The following is a 27,156-nucleotide window of genomic DNA, read 5'->3' on the forward strand; positions in this document are numbered from 1 at the left end:
CTAACAAAAATAAACATTGTACTGGGTTTGGGAAGCAGCAGAGCAAAGCAAACGTCAATAAAATCTATGTGTATTCATGAGCCTGAAATGTAGTCGTTAATGCAACGCGATTTACGATATACCCATCTTTAGCAGAGCTGTGAATCTTGTCAGTAAATACATCGTAGGTTTAAAAAAAAGAAATTAATGTCCGTAGATTTTCTACTCAGTGGAGGATCCACTGTCAAGAGCAAACATGCCATCTGCCGTCAGTGATTAATTTACCTTGCTTAATGATATTTTAACTCCAAACCAGTTTAAACTGGCTGGAACCTTATTCTTGGTTTTTTACACCACATCTTGTCAGCATTTTATTATCCCTCTCTTGTTTCAACAAAGAATCAGTTTATTGTTTTCCAGTCTGTGTGATTTCAATCTTTTTCATGAATAGACAAATAAAATATATTTTTTGATAAGTAACAACGATGGTGCTGCAGATTATCAAGTCCACTATCTTTATAGACCCACTTCCATGAGGCCTGAGTGCTCTCGGAGAGTGCATTGTGTGGAATGTAAAACAGTTCGACAAGGATTTTGCAAATTAGTTTTTTCCTTGTCTGCTCTTTGGATGGCCCTGCTAGATAATGACCAGGTGTGGGAATGGCTGCGAGATATGGACAGCTGATTATTATATGTTGTAGTGGATTCATTAAAAAAATAGATGAGAAACTTAATATAAAGATCAAGTGGAGGTCACTCATGGGGCCGGGGTGTTAATTCTCAATTCAGTGCTGGTTCAACGACGGATGGTGATATTGATTAATAACATAATTTGCAATTTATTATAATTTATTTTAAATGTTTTTTGTTGTTATATTCCACACCTACCTAAATGATATCAAAATGTAAGGGTCTAAAATGTTGATCCAGAGAGGGTTTTCTTTTAGGTATTTATTCAATAAATAGTAATTTATTGTTTTTAGTTTGGCTTTCTGGAAAACAATACATTTTTACGCTTGCGAACGTCACACATTTTCAGTTACAAACTGACCCCCATCAGAAAGAGAAAAGTTATGTAAGGTAAGGTAAGGTAAGGTAAAACTTGTCGCCCTCAAAGGAAGAAGTTTGGGGACCCCTGATTTATAGGTTGATAAAAAAATTGACTTGTGTGTTGCACTGCACAATATCCTGACACACCGCTTTAAGTACATGATTCTAAAGCATTGGGATGTAATTATTCAGTGCTATTTAACTATTGAACATTAGCCACATTCCTGCTAAATTTGTACACCTAGGATTAGGGTGGCCCTATGTCCGGATTTAGGCTGAGCAGTCCAGCAGTTTAAATGCCTTGCCTAGTGTCAGGTGCAGCCTTTGGTTTAAAAAACATACTGAAAAATGATAGGCTAAAAGCGATGTCACTCAACTCTCTGATTTGTCATTGGTCCCATGTGCTAGTTGTGTCACTCGTCTGGTGTTAACTTAATGTGAACCAGCGTGATATGTAGCATGTTCACACCATTCCCAAGAAGTTTTACAGTGAAAATAAAAATCACACAAAACACCTCAAGTCACGGTAAATAAGTCATTTAACTAATTTTAAGTTGATGTGTCATCACGTTATTTTAGTACAAACATATTAAGGTACTCAAAATAAATGCTTTAACATGCTAAAAAAGATGAACCTCATTCAGTGCGGAAAGGTCCAAAGAGCTCACTTTGTCTCTGTGATGTGGACGTTAGCAAACACAGAATTTGTAAGGTAAGGTAAGGTAAGGTAAAACTTTATTGATCCCTCAGGAGGTCTCCTTTGGGAAATTGTTTTTTTTCCAATAGCCACAGAAAATACAGCAACTTTTCATGAAAAATAAAAAATAAAAAATAAATAAAAATAAAATGAAATAAGAACAAGAACATAAAGAGAAAGAACAAGATGATACAATCTAAGTCTAAAGATAAAGAACATAGATCAAAGAAAAACAACAAAGACAAAGGATACAAAGACTAACATAGAACAGAACATCCAGATACTTTCACTCCACTCCTGCCCCCGAACTCAGAATTGTACAATTTAATAGCCCGAGGAATGAATGAGTCCTTGAGTCTATTTGTTTTGCACCTGGGTAGGAGCATTCGTGCACAACATTGTCTTCCCAATGGTTGGTTTGAATGGAGAAATAAAAGGAACCCTCTGCATGTGTGTGAATATTATTTTTGGTGTCGTGGAAATGGCCCATGGTTAGCGAAACAGCCTGTGGAAAGCAAGTTGAGACAACGTTTATATCCTTTTTAATCTTTTTAAGGGGGGCGGAGGGGGATGTGTTTGCCAAAGTGCCCTTGAACAATTGAATTATTTTTATCTGGAAAGTTAATTTATGATCTCCGAATGATAGAAATGCAGGTGGTGACTACATGGCGCTCTTGTTTTGCTGCTCCTTTTGTCAGTGTTTCATTCAGAAGGGATAGCTGTGTCCCCAGATAACGCTTGATTTGTCAGCACCGCACCAGGCTTTAATCTGCCACAATAATCAGGCGGAGGGCAGAGCAGCAGTGGCCTGCTGAGTTCCTGATTGCTGCCTGTCAATCCTCTGTAGGACGCGGCTAGAACAAGCTCATTAGGACAGATAGTTGGGTACGGAAACTTTGGATGAGTCATTAAAGGAGACACAAAAAGAGAGCGTATTATAACATTCCTCGGTGTTTACGCGTGGCACATGTAAGGGGCGGGTCACAAGCACAAGTAGTTGGAAGGTTCTTGGGGTTTCAGGATTTGTGCAATGTTGGCTTGAATCTCCTGATGCTTTCATCTGAGATTTCGACTCGTTTAATCTACGTAGCGGTCTCACTGAGTGAGCCTGAAAAACCTCATTAGGAAGAAAAGGTTACATCGTTACGAGACACTCGGCTGGCTTCTTTCTATGGCAGTAAAACATTCATTGATATTCAAGTCTCACATGGACCAAAACACACTTGTTTCTGTGATCTTGTTCTCGCTGTCAAAAGTTAATGACTGTAGGAGCAGTTTATATCCCAGACAAACTTTTTCAACCTGTCAGGATAAATGAAAGGAAATCAAGATACATGGTGTTTTTTTAAGAGGCAACCTCGAGCACTGACACAAGCACGCCGACTTTTTACAAAACAAAGACTGAGGGAAACGACAAGACGTTTTGTGCTCCAGAGTAGACACACTAGTCAAATGTGTGGCCATATTCTTTTGTTTTTTCCAGAGTCGAGGTCAACTTGGTTGGTTTCTACCGAAGCGCTAAACCATGTAGTGAAGCAAAGTGTTGGCAGTAAAGTAAAGTTGTTTTATTGCCAGTAGTTGATGTTTTTTGATTTCACTGTGAGCAGTAAAAAAAACCACAAATGTTTACTTTTACATGTTAAATCTCTAATATAAATTACACTACTAGCATATCTTCCAAGTACACAGGAATAATATGGACAGTGCCCTTTGAAAGCAAGACTCCTATTAAAGCTCTTTGGTGATTTATTTTAGCAGCAGCTTCTACTTGTAACAAAACTGTTGGGTTTTTTTAAGATTTTTTTTTATTTTCATTATTTGTAAGAAGTCATTTAAGTCACGTGTATCAGGTGTATCTTAATTGCCGTATTTTCCGCACTATTAGGCGCACCGGATTATAAGGCGCACCTTCAATGAATGGCCTATTTTAGAACTGTTTTCATAAATATGGCGCACTGGATTATAAGGCGCATAGAATAAAATATACAGTCAAACATTTGACTGGGGTCTCGTTATGCATCCACTAGATACAGCTGTGCTAAAGGGAATGTTAACAAAACAGTCAGATAAAGTTAAACTTTAAGCGTTCTGACAACTTTGTTCACTCCAGCAGCGCGTGGGACTGGTGTTGTGAGCAGACAAATGTTGAGTGCGCAGCAGAGAAGTTGAGCGCATGTATGACATCACAACAACCAAGACACACTCGCTCAAACTGGTGGCAGTAATATTACTCCACAGACGTCCTCCACTGTGTGCCGTGGGTCGTATATCTCACCCCATGATGACGGCATGTCAGCTCAGTCGGCTCAGAGGCATTAAAGTCACCCACCAGGTAATCTTCATATATAAGGCGCTCCCGGTTATAAGGCGCACTGTCGTTTTTTGAGAAATTTAAAGGCTTTTAAGTGCACCCTTATAGTGCGGAAAATACGGTATATGGTATCGGTGGCTCGAGATGTGTATTGAATCGACCTTCACGGTACATGATATTAGAAGGAGCACGCAAAATGAGTGTCATTTGTGTTTAAAAAGTTCCGTCCATATAGTTATGTTGTTGTAAAGAGGTTATAATTGCTGGATATCCCAGAACTCTGAACTCCTCAGGTTAATTGGCAGAGCAAACATCCCTACATGTTTGTGATTAAACCCATCATTAAATAGTATGGTAGGTGTTGGAGGGACTCGCTAAGAGAACACACAGAGACACAGACAGTTAAGTGAAATGAACAGGCCAGGTTTTAAGGCGAAACGTGTCCTTCTCTTATATAACACCGGAACACATGCCGCTCGTGGCCTGAACCAACAACAAGAAAACAGTTGAGCAAGCTGCCGTCGCGGTCCTTCTCCAACTCTCCCGCATGCTGAACACACGCCTGAAGGCATGTCGCTTTCCTAACACATCAAGCTGTCCAGTCTGTGGGAATATTTTTTGAGTCTGAAACAGATCGGTCTGCGATAGAGGATTGAGGTATCCGAACACTAGTCGTTCACACTCTGTTGACACAGATGCATGAAGAGTTCTCGATGATACTCTAGCAATGTTGTGCTTAAGGTTCTGAGTACAATATGATCGGGAAAATATGTTGCCGTTTTCTTTTCTCTTTTTTTTTTTTTTTACAGGATGTCTTAACTTTTTATGTTATTGTTGGAGATAAAAAGGCACAACCTGAGTTTCTGTAAAACAACCATGGGAGTTTCATTATTTTTCAATGCTTTTTATTTTAGTAAACTTGACTTAAATAGTATCTTGACATGTCAAGAGTCATACGCTAATATGACTTTGGAGAAAATCCTCTTTTTCAAACTAAAATATCTCTAAGACAATAATAATCAAAACAAAATAAATAATAATTTCTTAATATTTCTTCTCTGATAAAAAAACGTGATAGTGTATTCAAGTGAAATTGTGTTATTGTTTGATACAAATGAAAAAGCCTCGGGGAAAGATAAACATATACAAAACGCAGTACGAATCAGATACTTTGATGTGATAAATTGATGTACTTTGTTTTTTTTTAATTCCGTCTTCCTGTCTTGCCTTCATCATGCCCTCCATTACATCAGCATGTTGTGTAAGCGCTCAGATGGAGCCAGTGACGGGTGGCAGGGAGGGGAAGTGGATGTGGGGTAGATCTTAACTTCCTTTTCTCTCTCCGACGAGGTCCCGAGCTCTCGCAGGCATGACAGGCAACTAATTAGGCTGAGACGTGCGAGCGGAAATATTGAAATAAATAAACTCAAAGATCATTTGTGGCCCCAGGCTCACGTCCCTTGCATTGGTGAAAGATTAATGCCGTACTTTCATAAAACCCGAAGCTCTAAGAGGAGCAGGCAGAGTGTATTTTTGCTCTTCTGAAGCACCGGCTGAAATAAAATATGGGCCTCCAGATACCTACATGACTTTGTGAGCGGCGCAAAGAGAAAGTAGTTCTTTTCTTTCGACAGTTTTTTAATTTATTTTTTTAAAATATGAATCTGAAACGTCTCCGTGGAAGATAAAGCTTTGCTTTTGTCACAAGTTCCCCCCATATTTTATGTTTTTTGACAATGTAAAATATCATGGAGTGTGAATATTAATTATATATCACTTCACTTAACACAAACTTGAGAGTGACTGCTTGTCAAGGGAGCTCCTGCACACTATCTTCTGGATTATTCTTATCGTCACGCTCTAGTTAACTTAAGTTAGAATGAACCAGAGTGATAGGTGCCTGCCTTTTTCACTTTATACTATAGCACTTTGTTTTTTTTTTGCTAGCAGATGATGCCAAACACAAGGAAGATAAAGTTTATCTCCCCATAGGAATCCTAGGAATTGTGTTATTCCAAGAGAAGATGGGCAGGAGGAACGAAGAAAAAGAGGAGACGTCATGGGGATTTAACTCCATTTAGATCAACGATCTATCATCGTTTCTGATGGTTTGTCCTCAATAATCAGTATTCACATCCTCTACATCAAAATGTAAAAACTTGAAATTGCAGTAGGATTTAGTTCAAGACTAGACTGGGGGAAAAGAGCAAGAAAAAAGATACATTAAAATACTGTATCAAGACAATGTTCTCTTTTGAAATGTCGGTACTTCCATGTGACTATATATTTATGATAAATTAGACTCTTGGTAGAGTTATGCACTGTCTCAGTACTTTTATACAATTCTCAAACACCTATTATTTGAAGACAAAACCTAGTGATGTGTTGATGAATCTTCATGAAACAGTGTCATGTTCATGAAGCTTCATCGAAACCATCACTTACAAAACCACCTTTTTCTTTTTGACAACATTCCTTCTACCTTACCTAGAAACTACCCAGGATTCTGTAAACGTTTCTAAAGTTTTGTATAATTAAAAGAAAAGTATGAATAAAAGAAAATATTAACATAAAACATTAAAAAATATATAATTATAGTACATACTTCTGTATTTAGGAATGCAACCCATTATAAACTATTGTAAATACTTCATATATATAGAAACTATCAAAGACCAGAGATCGTTGTTGTATCTTCTCAGCGACGTATGGCAAGGCCCGCACCAAATGCACATTACCTATAGGTGCAACATACGTAGTCTCATAAATACATTTTCTGTATACACCCTAAAAATGTACACTATACAAAGTACAGTATATTTCTGCAACAACCAAGCATCCTTGAATACAAGACGTGTGTTTAAACTCTTTGTTTTGTGCTCCTGACATCCAAGCACAGATGGTTCTTTTCACTTACGAATATAGATGTTTCCACCCAGCAGTCAGTGTGGATTAATGTGACATTTGTACCTTTGTGCAGTTGTACTTGTGAACAAAGACAGGCCAAAAACTGGACCACATTAGTTGTCCTCGTAGTGACAAGTACACAAACACATACCTGAGTAGGCCCAGTAGGTTTCCTCGGTGGCAGCTCTCCGGAGTCGTGTCTCTCCGTCCATGGCTCCACGAAGTGCTTGGATAGGGGCTTGAGACTTGGCTTGGCTTCCTGTCAGCGCAGCTGGGAAGAAAACCACAGGGACAAGGAGGTTAGCATTAACAGCAACAGAGCAGCGGCAGAACTTCCTGAGCCTCCCTCGGTGCCCGCTGGGGCATGTGACGTCCAACTGTGTCCTTTGCTGACTTCCCACGAAAGATGCCTCATAATAACATTCAATACCCAAACAAAGGTCAACGGCAGAGACGAACACAGCAGTGCACCTGCACTGTCTGGAAATGCCATTTAATAAGATTATCCTACATCTATACATTGAGGATGTTCCCAGTCTGTCAACAAGAACTCACAAGAAACAAAATATATTTTTTTCCGTATTAGTTTGTCCTGGAAAAAATCAACAGAGTTGTGCCTGAATGCGTCTATATTTTGGGCGGACGTTAACTGAACGTTACTGCCTAAAAAAAACGTACCATGAACGCGTTCATTCTGGTGTATTTCAACTTCATTCTCCACTATCATCTTGGTGAAGTAGGTTGTCAGATTTCTACTGAGCCTTAACGACATGAAAATGTCGATGGAAATGAGATGTCCAAATAAACACTTCAGTTAATTTCTGTTTCCAACTTTAGTCCCTTATTTTATTGTATTTAATTTAACTTATTCTCTCCTATACTGTATTCTACAACACCACATATATTTTTAGTGTTGTTTTTATAATACTGAGAATATTTTTTTCCGATATGATGATGAAATCTTACGAATAAATTAATGTAAACTGCTTAACTAAATTATATATGTGGTTATATATGGGCTTTCGCAATGCATTTGAAAAATAATAGCTGGTAGCATATAGGAAAAAAACAACCTAAAAACAAGTTCATTTTTCAACCTCTGAAAATAAACGTTCCCAAAACTGACTAACTTCCAAAAGGGAACATGCAGTAGTACACAAAACCTGTAAAGGCCAAACATGTAAGGTTCGCAGTTTATCATTAAAAGGCAGCTAAAGTATTTATTTTAGTGTGTCTTAAATATAACTTGGACCTATATTGTACTTATCTCGGTATGTTTCTCTTTTCATTGAAATATTCACATCAGAAAATGTACTTAAGCCCGACCCACTGGATATTAAATCTTGTTTATCATAACCACACCCACTCTACTGTGATTGGTTAAGCATCAAGCATTGTCACATAGAGTCATTGATCCCAGAGGTCTCCACATCCAAGGCACTTGTATAAACTGCGTGATTACAGCTGGCTGGAGGAAAAGTGATGCCTATTATTACATCATAATGTACTCTGATCTCATAACCTCTCATTCGCCGAGATTTCAGGCGGGGGAGAACTTTATAAAGTAATACTTTCATGGTCATGATTAGAAACTTAATGCATCTTGAAGAGGAAGACTTCAACATTTGAAACATGTGGGTGAGTCAGGAGAGTTGGGTTTTCACATTAGTTGATCTTTCCCAATAATAAGTTCACTTCTCTTGAAATAAAAATCAGGCTCATCTAACCAAGTGTCATAACCATAACCGTGGGTTGACCAACTCTGAGCTGCCATACGTAACGTCTTTGTTTTAAGTAGAGGGGTCGACAGTTGGTTCACTCAAACCCTGAGTCACAGTTATCCCACGCCGAACTCATGCACAGGAATACAGAAAGCCTTCAACATTGGTGAGGAATAAATACATTTACCATGGCAACATGGAAGCAGGTTTACCAAAGTGTCTCTCCTTACACATGTACATGTAAGTCGAAAACGAAGTGCAACAGACACGCTAATAGAGCGGTTAACTGAGGAATAGTTCAACACAACCTACTTAGGCAATAAGATACATGAGTGCAATGTCACCTCATGTTTGATAGCTCTAATATATAAACAGATTACAGGATTCCTTGACATCACAGTTTGTATTCAGGTGATCCTGTAAATCGTGGATCTTCAATTGATCTCAAAAAAAGGTATGTTTGGGTGCAGGTTTAAGTTACAAACAAACTAGTGTACAAAGTTGCCCTGATGCAAAAATGTATTTTTTCTTATTCTCATATAGTCGTCATTGGTTTAATTCTAATTTACAGTGGGGAAAAAAAAAATCACTTATTAGTTTGAACTGCACTCTGGGAACAATACAGATGGAATTCAGTCATCTATGTAGTTCAGGTCCGCACATCAGTTAGCTTTTTTTTCCTACTTGAAGTGAAGGCAGAGATCCTTCCTGCACCCTTCATTGACTCTCTATTTCATTAGTTTGGTCATGGCCACTCAAACATGATGGCCATTTAGCAGGCAGGGTTCATCCAGATGTCGGTGCTCTTTTAGAGAAAGCGGTCCAACAAGAATAACAATGAGTCCCGGGCGGGTGTGCGTGGACAGAAACGCCGGTAAAGGACGGTGAGGTGATGCGGAAGGAGGGGAATGACAATGGAAACGGGGGAGAAGGTTGAACGCATGGTGGGGCTAGTTACGGCGCCGAGACAAGACACTGCAACATCTGCACGATATCAACCCTCGTCATTATCGAGTCAGCAATCATCCAAATGAAGATGAATCAATCGAGAGAAGCGGGTGACACTCACGGGCGACGCGAGCATTGAGCTGATGCTGGTTTTTCATCCGCTTTGAAATGCAAGTAAATACTTCTAATTATAGCAGGACCGTTTTTCTTTGCATAACAAATGATCGTAGTAGAAGAAAGGCTGGGGATGATGAAAGAAAATAATTAATGTCGGAGCAGCGGAAGATTATTATAAGAATGTAATTACTTTTCTGGGCTGGGCTAGCAGTGACAGTTTGGTATTTGTAAAATTATTTTCGAGTTAACCTCTTTGTCTGCAAATAATCCCTCCGAGATAAAAAACAGCTTTGCATTCATTGTCCAATTATCTACCTTTTGCTGTCTCTCAATTTAAATGAATATTACGATGATGGCGGCAAAACATTCTACACACCATACACAACTGGACTATAGTGCTTTTTTCATCAATCACTGGGGAGCGTTTGCTCAGGTCATCATTAAAATGCACAGCCAACCACGGTCACACTGTACTTAACCTTGACTTCTCCACCTCTCACTGGCTCACCCTCCACTTGCCTTTTTCTGGTGCTGGCAAACAAGAAGGTGTTCACATTCAAGGGACGGCAGAAGCGTGCACGCACACAGTATACCCTTTGTACATATGCCAGATTTGGTCAGGTCGCCCCTGAACTCCAGCGCTTCTCTTCATTAGCATCCTTTACATGTCCGTCCCAATGCTCTTAGGGATCAAGGACATCCAGCAGACACAACCACACATTGTAATGATAGTATTTTTCCACAACCTGTTATTGTGGCAACTGCAGCGATGGGAGGAAAGTAGCTACAAACAGAAGTGTCAACTTGTCTCTACAAACACAAGAAACAACTTTGACCTCGTAATGTTGTGTGTCACGATTTCCTTAATATCTAAGGATAGTTCAGAATAACACGTCTTTTTAAAAGTCAAATAGGTCAAACGGCTGCAGCAACGGGATTTAAGCACCCGCATATTGTTTTCACACACAGATGGTTAGCATCGGAGGTTCACAGGGAGCAGATGCTCCGCAGCGTTTTGAGTCACAGCTGCCCACACTTTTTTGAAGATGTCCAGACAATACATGCTGAGATACAAGTGGACACGAGTATGAAAATCAGTGAGTGAGAAAACAATCGAGTCGAGTGTTGCGGTGCTGCGGTGATGGAAAAATCCTCCCTGTGTCAACCCCAACGCTGAACTACCATCAATTCTGCTGTAGAAAGAAAAACCTAATCAAATGCAAATTTCTTAGGCTCTCAAGATAAAAAACCTTGTTTCAAATGTGAGACAACCTTGTAGTGATTGTAACAAGATCAACAAAAAGTTACTGAGATACAACAATAAATATTTGTATCATATTACATTTTAATTTTTCTACATTTATCTTAAAAAATACTTCATACATGCTGTACACCTTTATAATGTTACATAGTGCCCATATATACTAATCTTTTTAAAAAATAAATATGTGTTTCGTTCTCTTCAGAGATGTTCCACCACAGTATTTCCCACTTTTTCCTGGCACATTTGAAACAAAATAATACATTTTGTTTTGAAGCATTGTCCCCTTTTTTGCAACTAATTCAATTAATTCTTCCATTAAGCCAACTGCGTACAAAGACAAAGTGTCTGTCTGCTTAAGGAAATTAGGAAAATGTTTCCTGAAGCTTCATCAGATCCATCACTAGTTGAAAGTATTAACGCCATAAATTCCCCGGTATTGTTTTCTAGCTCAGTGGATGGTGCTTTCAGTTTAAAGTGATCAGAGGTTTCAATAGAATAGCGGTTCAAAGCAATAGTTTATAGATTAGTTAGGACCATCTAGGGGGGTTAAAAATAAGGACATTGCTTAATGAATATTCATCTGCTTATCAGCAGTTGAAAGAGAAAGTTTATAGAACAGAGAGCGCCATCTAGTGGCTTATTAAAGCGAGGATATGGTTTTAACCGATAATTTACCTTACGATTATTGTACATTTTGATGGTATGATATAAGTAGTGATGGGTTGATGAAGCTTCATGAAGCAGTGTCATGTTGTTAAGAGGTCAGTAGGTGGCGCCATCACTTTAAAAATGAAGTGATGTTTCATTAGAACAGTTGTTCAAAACAAAAGGAGAGAGACCGCCATCTAGTGGACTCTAAAAATATTGACACTGCTTCATGAGGCTTCATCAGACCATCACTAGATATACACTATAAAATGACTATACGGATCATTACCATTTTCTGAAAACCATGAGACACCAAATGGACAGAACAAAAATGAACATGTTTCCTAGACTGTCTGTCGCAGAGTACAAAAGAGATGAAAAAAACAATGAAATAAGTTAATAACAGCATTTTATCATAGTCTCCTGTGAGTGACATGTTTTCATGTCAGAGCAATACTTAGATCGTTAGAAGCCAAGATCCCCATCGACATTTTCTGTTTTCAATTATTAATTCCACTTGCCAGCTGCTATGCAAAGTGGATTGAAGTCTCTTAATTTGATTTTTTTTTTCTTTTCTTTCTTTCATCCAGAGTTAATATACGGCATAACCAAAAGAAGATGAATCACACAGCAATTTATAGTACAGAATGATGCTAAACAAATTCATCCCAAAACCAGTATTTATTAATACTTAGAGCATACATTCATTTAATTCTCACTTTAACATAAACATTAATTTCATTATGAAACATTATCTTTGTGACCCTGGTCTGGAAAAGCGCTATATAAATACAAATGACTTACTTACTTATATATATCTTGTATAACATATAAATATATTTTACTGGGATATGATATTTTCTATCAAACATTCATTTGTATTTCTGTATAATTATTGTAATATATATTTTTATTGATGCGTCTAATATTACAAAAAACACAAGAAAAACTGGATCTAAAGTAACCATGAAACAGTCAATCTGAACCACATCACATTCTTCGATCTACCTTGAATCTGATACTGAAGGTTGAACCAGATACACTGTGAAACACATGTGAAGTTCAAACAGCGGAGCGATTCATTAAGAGTTCGACTGTGAACGAGGCGCTGCAGAACATGGCGAGGAGTGGGAGGCGGTGTGCTCGTGCGAGGGTGAGGATAGGGAGGCTTATTTTTTTTTTATGTGCCAGCCTGGATGTCGATAACAGCGGAGCACAGTGAAATCACATGCTCATAGAGTCCACCCAGCATGACTTTTTGTTTTCTGGAGCAATGGCCAAGGGCAACACGACGACACACACACACATCAAGCACATCATCGTCTATGAAGCAGAAACACAGGGAGGCGAAGTCCTGCCTGTAGATGTGGCGGAAGCATGGCTGGATGAGACCTTTAATATCATGGAACATGCCCCTCTGCCTTTCCTTCTCACCTCTTCACCCCATTGATCGCTGGGCCGGACAGGCAGTCTGGCTGCAAGTGAATACTTGCCAAAGCACTCACTCTCTCTTTCAACCATCAGCGCCACTCCACTCTCCAGCAGACAAACACACACATGCTTGGCTAATTAATTGCCATTGCTTAGTCAGACAAGGTCATGTAACTGGGGAGCAGAGACAGTGCCATGAATCTGACACCTCTGCTTGGAGTCGCGCACCAGGCAGAAGCCGTTAATGATTTTCTACGTTCTCCTCTCCAGTGGTTGCAGTTACCTGCCCTCGAAACAATGTCCTCGGCCCAAGGATTTCTTCTTTCTTTTTTTTTAAAACGTCGCACTGACGGCCACAAGAGATTTCTCTCCTACTGCAGTGAAGGTCACGTGACATAAGTCAATGTGGATGAGGCTGCAAAATGGTCACTTTTAAATAATTTAAAATACAAAAAATATGAATCAGGGATTAAATGAAATGAGAATGATTGACCGAAACGGCAACGAAATGACATAACCACTGAACACCAAACTCAAAAAGATGAATTTAGAAATGACTCTCATCCTAATCGGTTAATAAATATTGTTTTGTACAGTTTTTTGCGTCGCATTGAACTGAATTGTGTTTTTATTTAAAGCAGTTTTCTAGCGTAGCTATTTCAATAAATAAATATTATATATATATATATATATATATATATATATATATATATATATATATATATATTGATATAGATGCCCCAAAGGGGTCGCTCTCTTCAGAAGATGCTCAAAGGGGAGAAAAAGAGAGTAAATGTTCTCTATTTAGACCCACTGTTGTGAAGTGAATGCCGCAGGGAGGTCATGATCTGTGCTGTATGCTCAGGTCAGCATTGCACAACTTCCAATTGCTATCTGTGAGTCTTTCTCTGGTGAACTGAGATGCTTTCACACCATAGACGTGTTGAATGTATCCAGGCGAGTGCACGCTTGTTTCGGATAAGGTGTTTTTTATCTTTTCAAGTGTTTCAAGTGTTTTTCAAGTGTTTCAAGATCTTCAGTTTTGAAAATGATGTTTCAATAGACGACTGTTTCAAATATAAGGTAAGGTAAGGTAATGTAAAACTTTATTGATTTTTTTTTTCCAATAGCCAATACATACAGCAATTTCTTTTTATAAAAAAGCAAAAAATAAAACAATCAAAAATAAAATAAGAAGAAGAACATAAAGAGGAAGAACAAGATGACACAATCTAAGTCTAAAGACAAAGAACATAGATCAAAGAAAAACAACAAAGACAAAGGATACAAAGACTAACATAGAACAGAACATCCAGATACTCTCACACCACTCCTTTCCCCCGAACTCAGAATTGCACAATTTAATAGCCCGAGGAATGAATGAGTCCTTGAGTCTATTTGTTTTGCACCTGGGAAGGAGCATTCGTGCACTTATTCTGCTTCTCTGCTCACTGATGACAGTGTTCAAAGGATGACTGTCATCATCCATGATGGACAGTAGTTTGTCCAGTGATCTCCTCTCAGCAACTGTCAACAGTGAGTCCAGCTTCAACCAAAGAGCCAGCCCTCCTGATCAACCTGTCCAACCTGTTGACACTCCTCTTGGACACATTTCCACCCCAACACAATATATATAATTGCTAATATAATGTTACTGCTTCATGAAGCTAAACTACAAATTAAGGAAGTTTAAAAAATAATATCTGAGTTCTCCACTGTGGCAAAAGTTCACATCAAAGTGATATACACCAAGGCTGACTTTTTATAGTCGCTATTTTCAATATATTCCAATTAATTTAGTAATCAAGTGATAATTTCTTTATTATTTGTTGTGTCTATGACAAAGACACAAAAAAAACCCACAATAGGTCACAAAGGTCTGCCATTAGTTGTATTCTATAAATTACTATATTACTATACTATATATTACTGTTGTTGATAACTGCATCACAGTATTTTAAACAGGGCACAGTGGTTAGCACGGTCACAGGAGGAAGGTTGCTGGTTCGCTTCCAGGTCAAGCCAACCTGTGACCTTTCTGTGTGGAGTTTGTATGTTCTCCCAATGTTGCGTGGGTTTACTCCGGTTTCCTCCCACAGTCCAAAAACATACAGAGGTTGATTTAGAACTTTGGGAAATTGTCCGTAGGTATGAGAGTGTGTGTGAATGGTTGTCTGTGTTTGTGTGTCCTGCGACAGACTGGCGTCCTGTCCAGGGTGTCCCCTGCCTCTTACCCTATGATACTAGGATAGACTCCAGTCTCCCCGCGACCCAGGTAAGGGATAAAGCGGTAGAAAATGAATGAATGAGAATTTTAAACACAAGATAAAATGTACTTGTGCAACACATTGAACCTATTCCAACATTTAAAAAAAAAATACAACATTATCACTATAAATGTATTCTCTATATTTCTATACATTTTTCCCTACTATGTATTGAGTTGGAAATTTAGGTATCTCAGTAGTGTTCCATGATGTGTCTTTGGCCTAATAAATGTCTAATGAATCCAAAAGATAAACGCGGTAAAAGGAGCAAATAAGCCATCATCTCATGGATTAAACTCTTACAAGATTCTGTGTTTACTTGGAGAGAATATGACATTTCCATGAAAGCGGCAAAATCTACCCGAGCGTGCAACAGCCTGAGGGGAAATCAGCAGGGTGAGACATGGAAGTGTGCTTCACTCCTTCCAGACCGTGTTTTATTTTGATCTTTCGCAAAACCCTTTCTTCCAGTACACATCACAGGTCTATAAATTCATCCGTTCGTATCTCAATCACTTCTTGATTCCATTGTGTTTGAAGCCGACCTTTTTCTACTTATGTTTCATTACAATCAACCATAGATCTCTTTCTCCTGTCTCTTCAATGCTGATGCTTCCTGATTGAAATCTTATAAAACAACCGACTCTGTATGATCATATTCCATTATGCTCGTGGGCGAAGTTATGTTTTTGTAATATCAAGCAGAAAATACACGATTTAGAAGAGTGTTAACTTTGACCTGAAACGACTAAAGAAACTGTGGGTGATTGTTTTCGTAAGGTATAGCTGATTTGTTGACTTACCATGAAAAGAGGAAAAGAAAATAACTAGGCCAACCGCATTTGTTTACTGCAGAGGATGAGAGGAATTATAAAACAGGGCTCGTTCTTCTTTGCTTTTCTTTAACAAGGTTTGAAGGTTATGAACACAATACATTACAGACATTGATTTGTCGCACAGGAGACGTAAGATGTTTCCCGGATCACTTTGAAATGGCCTCCGAATATTTCCTCATCTTCTTATGTGGCATTTCAATAATCAGAGATGCATGATGGTCCTGCAAGGTTCTTGCTATCCAGCAGCAAATCATGCTTAATGTCAGTGTTCATCTCATGCACATGTTGTCAGCTGCAAAACATTCTTATCGTGTTCCCTGAAGGCTTTTCTGTCCTTTATTAAGACTGGCTCGCATCAACGTGTATGATATTAAGATATAAATGATATCTATAAATCTATCGATGGATAAATTCAGATTCTTGGGGTCTTGATTTTATTTGAAATCATTTGTTGACACTGTTTGTCACAGAGCAAAATATTTACTTCATAATTGATGTTTTTCTTGATGTTAATTATGATCTATTTCCGTGTTTTTTTGTGTAATCATCCTACACTTGATTAGTATTTATATAGAAATGATCTGTATTTTGCGCTTCATCAGGCGTAAGTCTTTGTTTCGCTAACAGTCTATTTCTGGACGTGTTTGTCTCTCTGCTATTTCAAATGATATGTTAAAATATCCTCTGTGAAAGGTCAATGCATGAATCTGCTCCCGAGCACAAAAAGAAGGTGGATTTCGGAGTAAAAAAAATGCATACTGTTGGCATCGTGGTGGGAGATAAGCAAGCCGATGACTGATTGTGAATCGACAGCTTCGAGGCATGCCGCTTCTCCCTCCCTCGCCAAAAAGTTAAACTGGAAGGTCAGTGCTGATACAATACACCTCGGCTACCGATACGCCCTTGAGCCAAGAAATACACATGAGCCTCCATTTTTTAGCAACACTGGTTGTGAAGATTTTACTGCCCTAAAGTGTGTTCTTCTGTCACGTCATGTTGGCCAATATTGAATCGATAAAGTATTTTTTAAAATAGAGTTTATTTTGTGTTTTATGGAATGGTCTCCACCCATATAAGATACCACCTGGTGGTATCAGCTGGGATCACGGGATGTGTAGGTGCAAGTTTTAATATGCAACCCATATTTATGTCACGATAATTCAGTCATAATGCATTCAAAAGCCTCAAATAAAAACTTCCATTGGAATCAGATTTTGCACAAAAATCCCCCTTTCATTTTACGTCTTGGTTGGTTAAAATGCAGTCATTATATTGTTCTTCTCACCTTCCATGACTATGCTCTTAAATATATATATTTTATATCATAATTTTATGTTGTATTAGTAATAGAATAACTGTTGATAAATCTGGACCTTCACAAACATTGCTTTTGTGTCAATAAAGCTGTAATTATATTAAAGGAATTAAATGTCAAAGTAAAAAAAAAAATGGACACATGAAATTGGGTAAACTGATGACGAGTCCATTGTCCAGACAGAAAATGTTTTTTTGTTGTGAGTCAACGCTCTGTGTTATGTGGTCGGTCACTGCTGCACTTCAGCGTTAATTCTGTTTTCAGGTGTGACTTGAGTTCATGGCTTAGTCTGCTCGTGGATAAAACACAGAATTGTATCGCCAATAGAATTCAAAAACGTCAAATGTTGTTTTTAAAAACGATCACATCCTTTGCCTCCCTGTGTTTCTGCCTCACACTTCCTGTGATTATAAAAGTTAATCGAAAATTGGGCTCAGGCTCTGCACAATCTCCAAGGCTGACTTCATGCCCACAGTCATTGCCCAGTGAGTAACGGGGCAATGACTGTGAGCTGCTGGAGGAGGTCCAAGACGTGGTGGCAACACTCTTTCAGATGACCTTGTCCTGCAATAAAGTTGGCCATATCTGGACTGCAGATGGGATGAACAACCATTTCTTTGGCTGGCACTCTTTAGTATGGGCCGAGCACCTTTGAGATGTTCTTGTGGGCTCTCGTTCATCCAGGTCAATGTTGTCCATACCCACACATTGATCTAGTAGTTGTTCACTGTCTCGCCCCTTATAAGGTATATTCTCTTCTCATTTAAGTTACGTGGGACTGAAGAATCCTTTTGAACGAGTGATGAAACCATCTTTACAAACAGCCTCTATAGTATCTCGCAAGCTACAGTAAATCAATACATGTCTGTCACACATTGGAATCTTGTTTCTCAAGGGTCATTAAACGTTTTTTTGGTTGATTCTTGAGGCGCACACACTTTATATTGTAAAGTTTACTTCACTTCCAGTGCAGGTTAACATTTCTAAAGACTCCCAGAAGAGGGTTTCAATGCCAAAGTAGACATATAAGTGCTTGGACAAGCCGGCGGCTCCTCACAACCCGAGCCTGAGTGACATATATATGCTTTCAATTAGATGCTTGGTGTTGACCTGCTGCTAGCAATTTGTGATAAGTTGTGTTTGTTTGGTGATGTGAATCCAGCTAATAAATGACTATAGCTCCTGGAGCTGCTTCTCGGAGCTGGAGTAGAGCAACCCAGTTTCAGAATCTAATTATGATAAGCCTGGAGAGGGCATGTGTGTGTGAGGCGTTTCTCTGTGTGTAATACCGAAATAGTTGTTCTTTTCCGTTCACGTGGCAATTGGGGCAAATCAAAGGTTAGGACATCCAATTGAATCAAAACAATAAATTAACATAACTTGGCTTTTGTCCAAGCCAACCGGCTATTTTTTTATTATTGTTAATTATATTTTCAGGAGAACTAAAAAAGAAATGTTGTTTGTTTTCTTTATTTCGATCCAGCAAGCCTGAAATCATTATATCAGTATTATATTATTATATATTATATATTATATATAGATATATTATATCATTTTTAATACTAATTAAGAACCTCAAGTTCCAAAGAGAGAAACCGTTGTTCTATTATATTAATAATTTAAATTATTATATATATAAAATGAAATAACAGCAACAAACTCAGTTTAGTCAGTTGTCAACATCCACGTGTGATTTATTTTTGTTAACTATGTCGACAAATCTTGAATATGTTTCGCTAGAAATTTCTGTCTGTAAATTCATCTCTTCAGAATTAGTATCCAAATTATTTTTATTGTCATTATTGGTGGAAGGTTTTACCAATTAGGAATTTGTATAGGTACATATTGGCAACATTAAACATGAAAAAATAACATCTTAGACATACAGTTATAGATGCGATAGTTGAGAGTCAACACTTGAGAATAACTAGTGAATATAAATGGTAGAAAGGTTCAGAAGAATTATTGTTAAACAAAATAAAACTTGTTTGAGTTTAGCCATTTAGGATTCAGAGCTTTCCCTTGCTTCCATGAATTAAATAATGAAGGTGGATCAGCTCTCCTGTCATGTGCAGGTATCAAAGAAAACATTGACTAGCGATTAGACTATGTGAGAGTACGAGTGTGGAACCTTGGAATCATTTTCTGCCCAGCGGCAACATTATTCAGTGAAGTCTGGACAGCTCGCTCCCCAGAATGACAACGATGGCTTAAGTGGAGTCAGGTAATGGATGAAAAAGTGCAGTTTAAGGAGAAATCTGGATCAAAGTGGACTTTGTCCATCTCTACATGAGCCACTGCAGTTTCCGATTTGATCTTAAAGCTGTTTTGTCAGTAATAAAACCCCACCTGTCAGTCAGCCCCACCGAGTCTTTCTGCCTGCTCGGCTGTACATGATCACATCTAATCCCATCTCTCATCAAACTGCTCCTTTTCTAACCTGCCGCGGCGCCGGAACGACTGATTAGAAGTAAATATCACGTACGAAACATCAGATCATGACGAAGAGTTAATGGAGCTTTTTATTCCTCACAAGCCTGGTGACAAAGAAAAACGCAGCGAGAGGATTGGAAATGACAATCAATCACACGTGAACAAACACAAAATAGACTGGCAATCACAGCTGATTAGAATCTTCTAATGGGAACAATTGACATGTTTGCATATGTTAGGTAATCCCTGATGGATGAGTGTGATCATGAAGGAAAATATCTGGTTTTGGAAGGAAAAATAAACATTTTCCACCATGTTTTGAATTGATTTGCTATGATATAGTGTTCAAGTAAACTTGGGTTTGATTCTCATCTTATAAATGTGGGTGAGAAGGATGGTCATCCGGGAGAGTCTCAGAGCAGAGCCACTGCTTCCCAGAATTAAGAGGAGTCAGTTGAGCTACTTTTGACTTGATCCCTTGGATGTCCCACCGGTAGGAGACCTCAGGGAGACCCAGGCGGGCAGATGCCTCTGGGTCTTCTGGTAAGAGCTAGACTATGTAGCTAGGGACAGGAAAGTCTGGGCGTCCTTGCTGAAGCCCCAGTGACCCGACTCCAGGTAAGCGCGAGAGGAACAAAAATCGAATCAAATAATTCTGTGTAATAGATTAGGGTATAACATATATTATTGTACCCTCAATTTGATAAAGCTAGTGCTGTAAATTTCCAAAGCATGGACCAAAGTAGCAATGCTATTACAGTTTTATCTTAATTTGTGTTTACACCACTGCAACTACACAGACGTAGGGGTGGCTATTGGACTTTGGTTTTTAGTACCCAAACTTGATAAAGTGTGAATTTTTCTAGAGACAGGGACATCAGATTGATTTTCTACTTGTTAGCAAGTGTTCTTTCGCACTTGAAATTATTTGTTATTTATTTGTTCTGTAAGAAATCATCCGTGAGTGAAAATGAACCAAAGCTAAAATATTAAACCAAATATCTGTACCATGGTTTGGTATCGTCAAAGTGTATTTAAGGAACCGGTATTGAAGTGAAGGTATCAATATCGAAGATTCAATCCAAACCAAGCCCTACACAGACGAAATATTGTGTGAAATTACATCGGGAGTAAGTACCTGAAAGCTAAAATATAAAGTTTTTTTGCGTTTTACAATGACAGCCTTGGTTCTTGGTTCTGTTTTTCTATTGCTTATTACATGTGTTATCTTAATTCATTATTTTATTCTGTACTGACTGCATAAAAAAAATGGCAATAAAAGTTTCTGATTCTAATATCTTTCAGAATTCTAGGGTAGAAGGAGCAGCAGCAGGCAAAGCTTGTCTCCAATTCATGCGCAACTTATTTAGAAAAAAATGTTTGCAGGAAAGAAAAACTTTGCACCTCAGAAATTTCTCTTAAAAGGTAAGAAAGCAATATTGTGTATATTGTAAAATTGTTTGGCAATTTGAGATCAAATTCTAAAAATGAACGTATTTCTTAAACAGTTTATGTACGAATGTATCTTTATGTAAGGAATTAAAATGGAATCATTGTCTAGGAGTCATTTAAATCTTTTATAGAAATGTCTTACCTGTTCCGGTGCAGCAATGACAGCACATGAAAGAGAAAAGAACATGAGGGGAGAATTAGTTTTGAGCCACTGAAAATGCATCACAGAAAAATAAACAACTAGTGAAACAAAGTGGTGACTATAAAAGCTGTTTTTTTTTATTTAGGATTATCCAGGATTTTTATAATCATGTTCTTGCTAAATTGTTCAAAATCCCCTTCACACCCTAGGGAACCATCTAATTAAATGGTATGAAGCAAAAATTAATGGAAGCTACACAATTAAAAAAAAAGAGCCTTTTGAAGTAACAGCAAGTTTATCCGATTGACTGGAGATGGAGATGTCAATCACAGTGGCACTCTCTCTTTGCACATAACTCATGTTCACAGTAACTTGAAGCACTACAGACACAGGTTGTTAGCGAGGTGCCAACTGAGGATGTAACACATTTATTATTATTTCAAAGAACTTCAACAAATAGAAAAGGAGAAACAGAGAGGGGCACGACTAGAGTTTGTATGGGGAAGGCATTTGTGGTCAACTGAGAACAGAAACTGCTGAAAACTGTGGCCAATTTCTTCTTGACAGGTACCATAAGATTATGTCTTTAAAAATGATGTATACTATCTTGTGGAATTCAGCATTTTGTCAGGCATCTGATAGTTGGATGAAAAACAACAAAAACAAACAGCAATACTGATAAAATGTTTCTGCTATAGTTGTGTAAGTCACTAAAGGATTTATTAATGCCATTTACTATATCATTATTTACATGAGGAACACCTCCATATCCAGTTCTAGACCAGAAAAATACAGATTCAAGAAACCCTGTCTACACCCTCTAGATCCATGCAACAGCTGCTCGGTCGGTGGTTGTTATCACTGTACAAAACAAAATAACACATAACACAATTAACTTGATAGTGTGGTTCTATTGAGAGCTATAACCTAAATAAAATGTGTCACTAATGATATTTACCAATATATTTAGGATTTTGCAATTCAAAATAAATGAGATGTTTTACAAAAAAAAAGAAGTTATTTTGTTAATTGTAGTTTACCCAATGATTTACTCCCAAAAAAAAAAAAAAGTTAGCACTGTTGCTCCTGCATTTCCAGAGGAGAATAATCTCTCACTCCTGACAAAAGACCCATCCAGGCATCCTTACACACATATGCTTAAACACAACAGCACATACACCTTGTGTTCAAAGAAGAAAACCTAATGTGGAGATGATGAATTCACCGGAGGAGCGCTTTGTCCCGCATTCTGTTCCCATCACTGTTGGCTGAACAACAGACAGGATGATAAATGTCCGACTCCAACTTCGCCCCATCCCACAAGTCAACTAGTGTTTAATGGTGCATCGCGATGAAGCTACATTCAATCTCACATCACTGACACAGTGTACACATATGGGTTATTACATTTTAATGGAGTTGGTGTCGATGGAGGTGTTCATTTTGTATGGAATCAATGAGCACAGCACAGAACTTCTAAAGCATTATTTAAACACTAAATAATTACATATTTATCATAGTGCATCTATCTTTTGTGATGGGTTCTATATAAGATATTAAAATACATATTATCATACAAACTAGAGGGATTAGGACTCGCCCAAAGTGTTTTGTTTGCCATTAGTGAGAGGAGGGATTATTAAATCCAGATGAAGTGTCACTTCTCGTCCGTCCAAACAAGTGATCTAGCTCTCTTTTATAAGAGGGCTGGAGAGATAAATGTACATTTTAGTATCGGACAGACAGAGATGGGTCAATACAGGCAAACTTTAGCTCTCATCGAGGGAAAATAAAGTCTTTGCTCGTGATAATAAATGTTCATTTAAAGGGCAAGAACTCATAAAGCAAAACCTTTGAAATGCTAATGACATTATGTGCTCAGTCACTCTGTGAATTTTAAATAACATACTACCTTTACTGGAGCACAGGTGTTCCTGAGTGTGTTTGTATATAATTAATCTGTTAAAGTGCATGAATCCACCTTTATGATTCATCTGATTCAAAATGGAAACCCTTTGGACCACCAAATTTCCACCAAATGTCTTAAAGCTGTGGAGTTGGGCTGTTGAAACCATAAGTGCGTTTTAAATTCCACTTCTGGAGCTTCCTTGTTTAAATTTTGGTCATTTAATATTTCTTGGAAGATAATATGCTCAGCAAAGGTTCTGATTGTGTTCAACTCAACAGGTGATCTGTGTCCAACCCAAGTGACCCTTAATGTTGATCATCAGGAGAAATGCTATTGGACTTGCTCCCTTCTATTGTGACTTAAAGCATTGAATTGACATGTGTACAGGTATGACTTTGGAGCTGGAATTTGATCGACCCTGGCATCTGTGTCAAATTGATTTAAATAGAAAACGTAAAAACTTCTGAGGACAGCAAAGATGGTTCTGAGCCATATATTTGCCGTGGATTGTTTAATGTGCAGAATTCATTATGACATTAAAAAAGAACCCAGTTGGGTTTCAAGCCGAGGCAGGTGAACACTCGACGGGATCACCCAGAGGGATCCAGACCGCTCACTGTTTGACCCACCACCGGGGGGGCAGATGATTAGTTCATCTGTGACATTTTGTCAGGGAAAAGAAATCAGGTGTATGGTGAAAATTGTTTTATACTTCCTCTTTGTTCCCATTTTACATTTTAAATAAACTGGGGGGGAAAAAACCTCCATTATTATGATCAAGGATTTAAACAATGTGTAAAACAATGATAGTAAAAATATCACAACAGTCAGTTAAGATCAGTTAATCTTAAATCATTGATGTTTTGTTTTGGGTTTTTTCAAATGGATGAAACTAATTACCTTGTCAATTACTTTTGTTTAGTTCAACAAAAGGTGGCCAGTAGGACACAAATACGAATTAAATGAACTATTTTGAAATGGCTAAAATTGAAGTGATGTGTGTTAATTGTAGTATCTTGTGTGTTTCCTCTGCAGACAAACCAACAAGTACTGGAGTAACAAAGTAATAGGCAGCACAAGATAAGCTAAGACACTAAGATATGTTTTTCCTTAATAAGCTGGCTTAAGTAAACTAGGACAACTATAGACGCTCCAGTGATACATAGGGTGGGTCACTAACTCATTAGTTTCCATACTCACCAACAAGCAAGACCCAATACTGTTTGTAACCATGGCAACACGTTTCAATGTACAGCCAGGCAATGCAATATGAGAACCTGAGCGTTGTGAATAGCAACCTGTGTCACAATGTACCAACTACATTATAGTCAAGTGAAAGGTATAAATATGAAGATAATTTGAAGTGATGGGATTCAGGACTACACAGTGAATGCCTGTTAGTAATCATGGCACTTTGCAATAAGAAAGTGTTGCTAGCAATGTGGCATCATAAAACCGACCAAATGCTTTAACAGAAAAAAGGCAAGATGTTTTAATTAACTACTGAAAGTGAAAACAAAACAAGTACACAGCGTAATGGTGTTGTCATAAGAACAATATAAACTTCCAATCTACATTATGACTGAGTCCAGAATGAAAAAGAAAATGCTGGTCTGATTTTAGCTGCTAGTAATGGCGTTGCAAACTATATGTTTTTTGGAATCCCTACTAGCAAAAAATGGGGTGTTTCTTCCTGTGACACTTCAATGCTCATGTGGTTGAGTATTTGACCTGAAAAAGGTGTTAAGAAGGAACGGCACATCTTTATATATTTCCCAATGGCATAGGTTATTTGACTTCTGTGCTCACCACAGTTTGTCCAAGACAAATGCCATTTTTGAGCAGAAATGTGTCTATTACTGCTTTTGCCACTAGGGTGCAGGTCAATCAAACATATGGTAGTCTTTTCACTGTCCCTAGTCTTGGACAAGAGAAGGTCCGAGCTTTCAACAGAATCTACCTGGTGGCTAATTGTACAAGTAGTCTGACAAAGCGTTGACCTACAATGAAGGTTGGGGACACTGAGTCCTCAGGGTTCTTCTCCAGGCTTATAGTTAGCTATCCTTGAGGCTTAGGGTATCTTCAAGCTGAAGAAGGATGACTATCAGGCACTATTGGCCAGTAAGGCTCCAGTGGCATATGACAGGTTGGTATGGCTTTGTGATATCAAGCAGAAAGACTTTATTTCATCAACGATTGTGGACCACTTCCTCAGCCCAGGACAGGGAAGAATGACAAAGCTGTCTTCATTATATATAGGTAGAACTTTATTGATCCTGAAACTCCACTCCTGAAGTTATCTGAAGGCGGATACTTTGAGAACCTCCTCAATCCCAGTGACAGTAAAGTCCTCTACAGAAGAGCCAGATGACTCTGAGGCAGGTCCATCCAACTCTGGAGATGATGTTGCGGAGACAGGCAAACATCTCTCCAGTGTCCCGGTGCAGATGATATCCTTCCCAAACATCTTGAGACTGTGGATGTTTTGGGGCCGTCATTGCTAATCCACACAAGCCTCAAGTGGACATTGAGAAAGTGGCTCAGGACCAAGACAGAGGTACCCCTTTGTAAAAAGGCAACTGAAAGAGTAATCAATAAACAGCAGATTCACACTCCTCAGCCTCTTTTGTAAGATCTATGAAGAGGTCCACCTGTCTGTAGTTCAGTCGCTGAGCACTGTGGTCTTGACCCTGATCTTCAACTAAATATACGGTTTCATATATGAGTGCAAGCATTTCCCAGGAGTTGTATTGACTGGAAGAATGGATTCAGCCATGGTGTCAGGGAACCTGTGGCGGATTATCTGAGGGTGATGGGCTTTTTTTTATGGACTTCTGGCTGCTGCATAACTGGGCAGTGTTTAGTCCACATTTCTGGTAATACATTTCATTCCTTTCCAGTGAGAATTTGGTTTTGCAAGGCTGTGTTTTCACACTGAGAATAATAACCCTGTACCAAACAGGTGATCACCATTTGAGTTTCTACCACATCTGCTTTGATCAAGAGAAACAGTACAAATTGGATAACAGGGGAGTAAAACATCTCTTTAGTTTTGTAAGCATTTTTATCGCCGCTTGATTTCCATAATGGGCCTTTGGCTCGCTGGTATTGATTACAGCTGCCCGGCAACCTTCCACCGGCAGCATGGAGACTTTAAACACCCTCAATCCAGTCGTGAGATTATGCACACGAAGCATTAGGAAGAGCTGCGAGTCACGGGAACAGACAGGAGAGACGAGAAGCAGCTGCCAGGCTGGGACTAATGAAGGAGAACAATTCACACCCTGATTGGAGACAAGTGTGTTTGTGAAGAAGAATTGTGTAGCCTTGACATCTGGACTGTAACTCACTTGAGAATCTGATTCTTTAGACACGTACCTCTTTAGATGAATAAGAAGATTCATAAAAAGCAATTTGCTTGTTGGACTTCCACTGGAATTTACACCTTTTTATCTTGTCTCTCAGGTTTCTCTGTGAGAGACGGACTATCAAGCATAAAAGATGAAGAGGAGTCTAGAAGTCAGGGAGAATTTATTTATTCATTTTTAATATCTTACTCAATATTTTATTCTTCATATGTAATACGTCATTATTCTATAATTTAATGAGGAAAAAGTACCCGGACTAATAGAGCTGCAAAGTTCAATCTAGACACTTAGTATACATTACTATGAATGAGGCAAAGTCATTGAATACATAAATGTAGAAGTAATCAATATAAAAAAGGCT

General features: G+C 38.3%; 1 protein-coding gene across 1 annotated transcript in view; it reads right to left on the reverse strand.

The window, feature by feature from the left end:
• Positions 1 to 27,156, reverse strand: part of LOC148070582 (receptor-type tyrosine-protein phosphatase gamma-like) — a 201,901-nt gene that overhangs the window by 143,445 nt on the left and 31,300 nt on the right. The window contains exon 2 of the mRNA XM_087800515.1: positions 7,096 to 7,215. Within this exon, the coding sequence (XP_087656641.1) occupies positions 7,096 to 7,215 (120 nt within the window). The remainder of the gene's footprint in view (positions 1 to 7,095; positions 7,216 to 27,156) is intronic.

This window comes from Callionymus lyra, chromosome 10 (assembly GCF_982586985.1).
Source record: "Callionymus lyra chromosome 10, fCalLyr1.hap1.1, whole genome shotgun sequence".
In the NCBI taxonomy this organism is placed as follows: domain Eukaryota; kingdom Metazoa; phylum Chordata; class Actinopteri; order Syngnathiformes; family Callionymidae; genus Callionymus; species Callionymus lyra.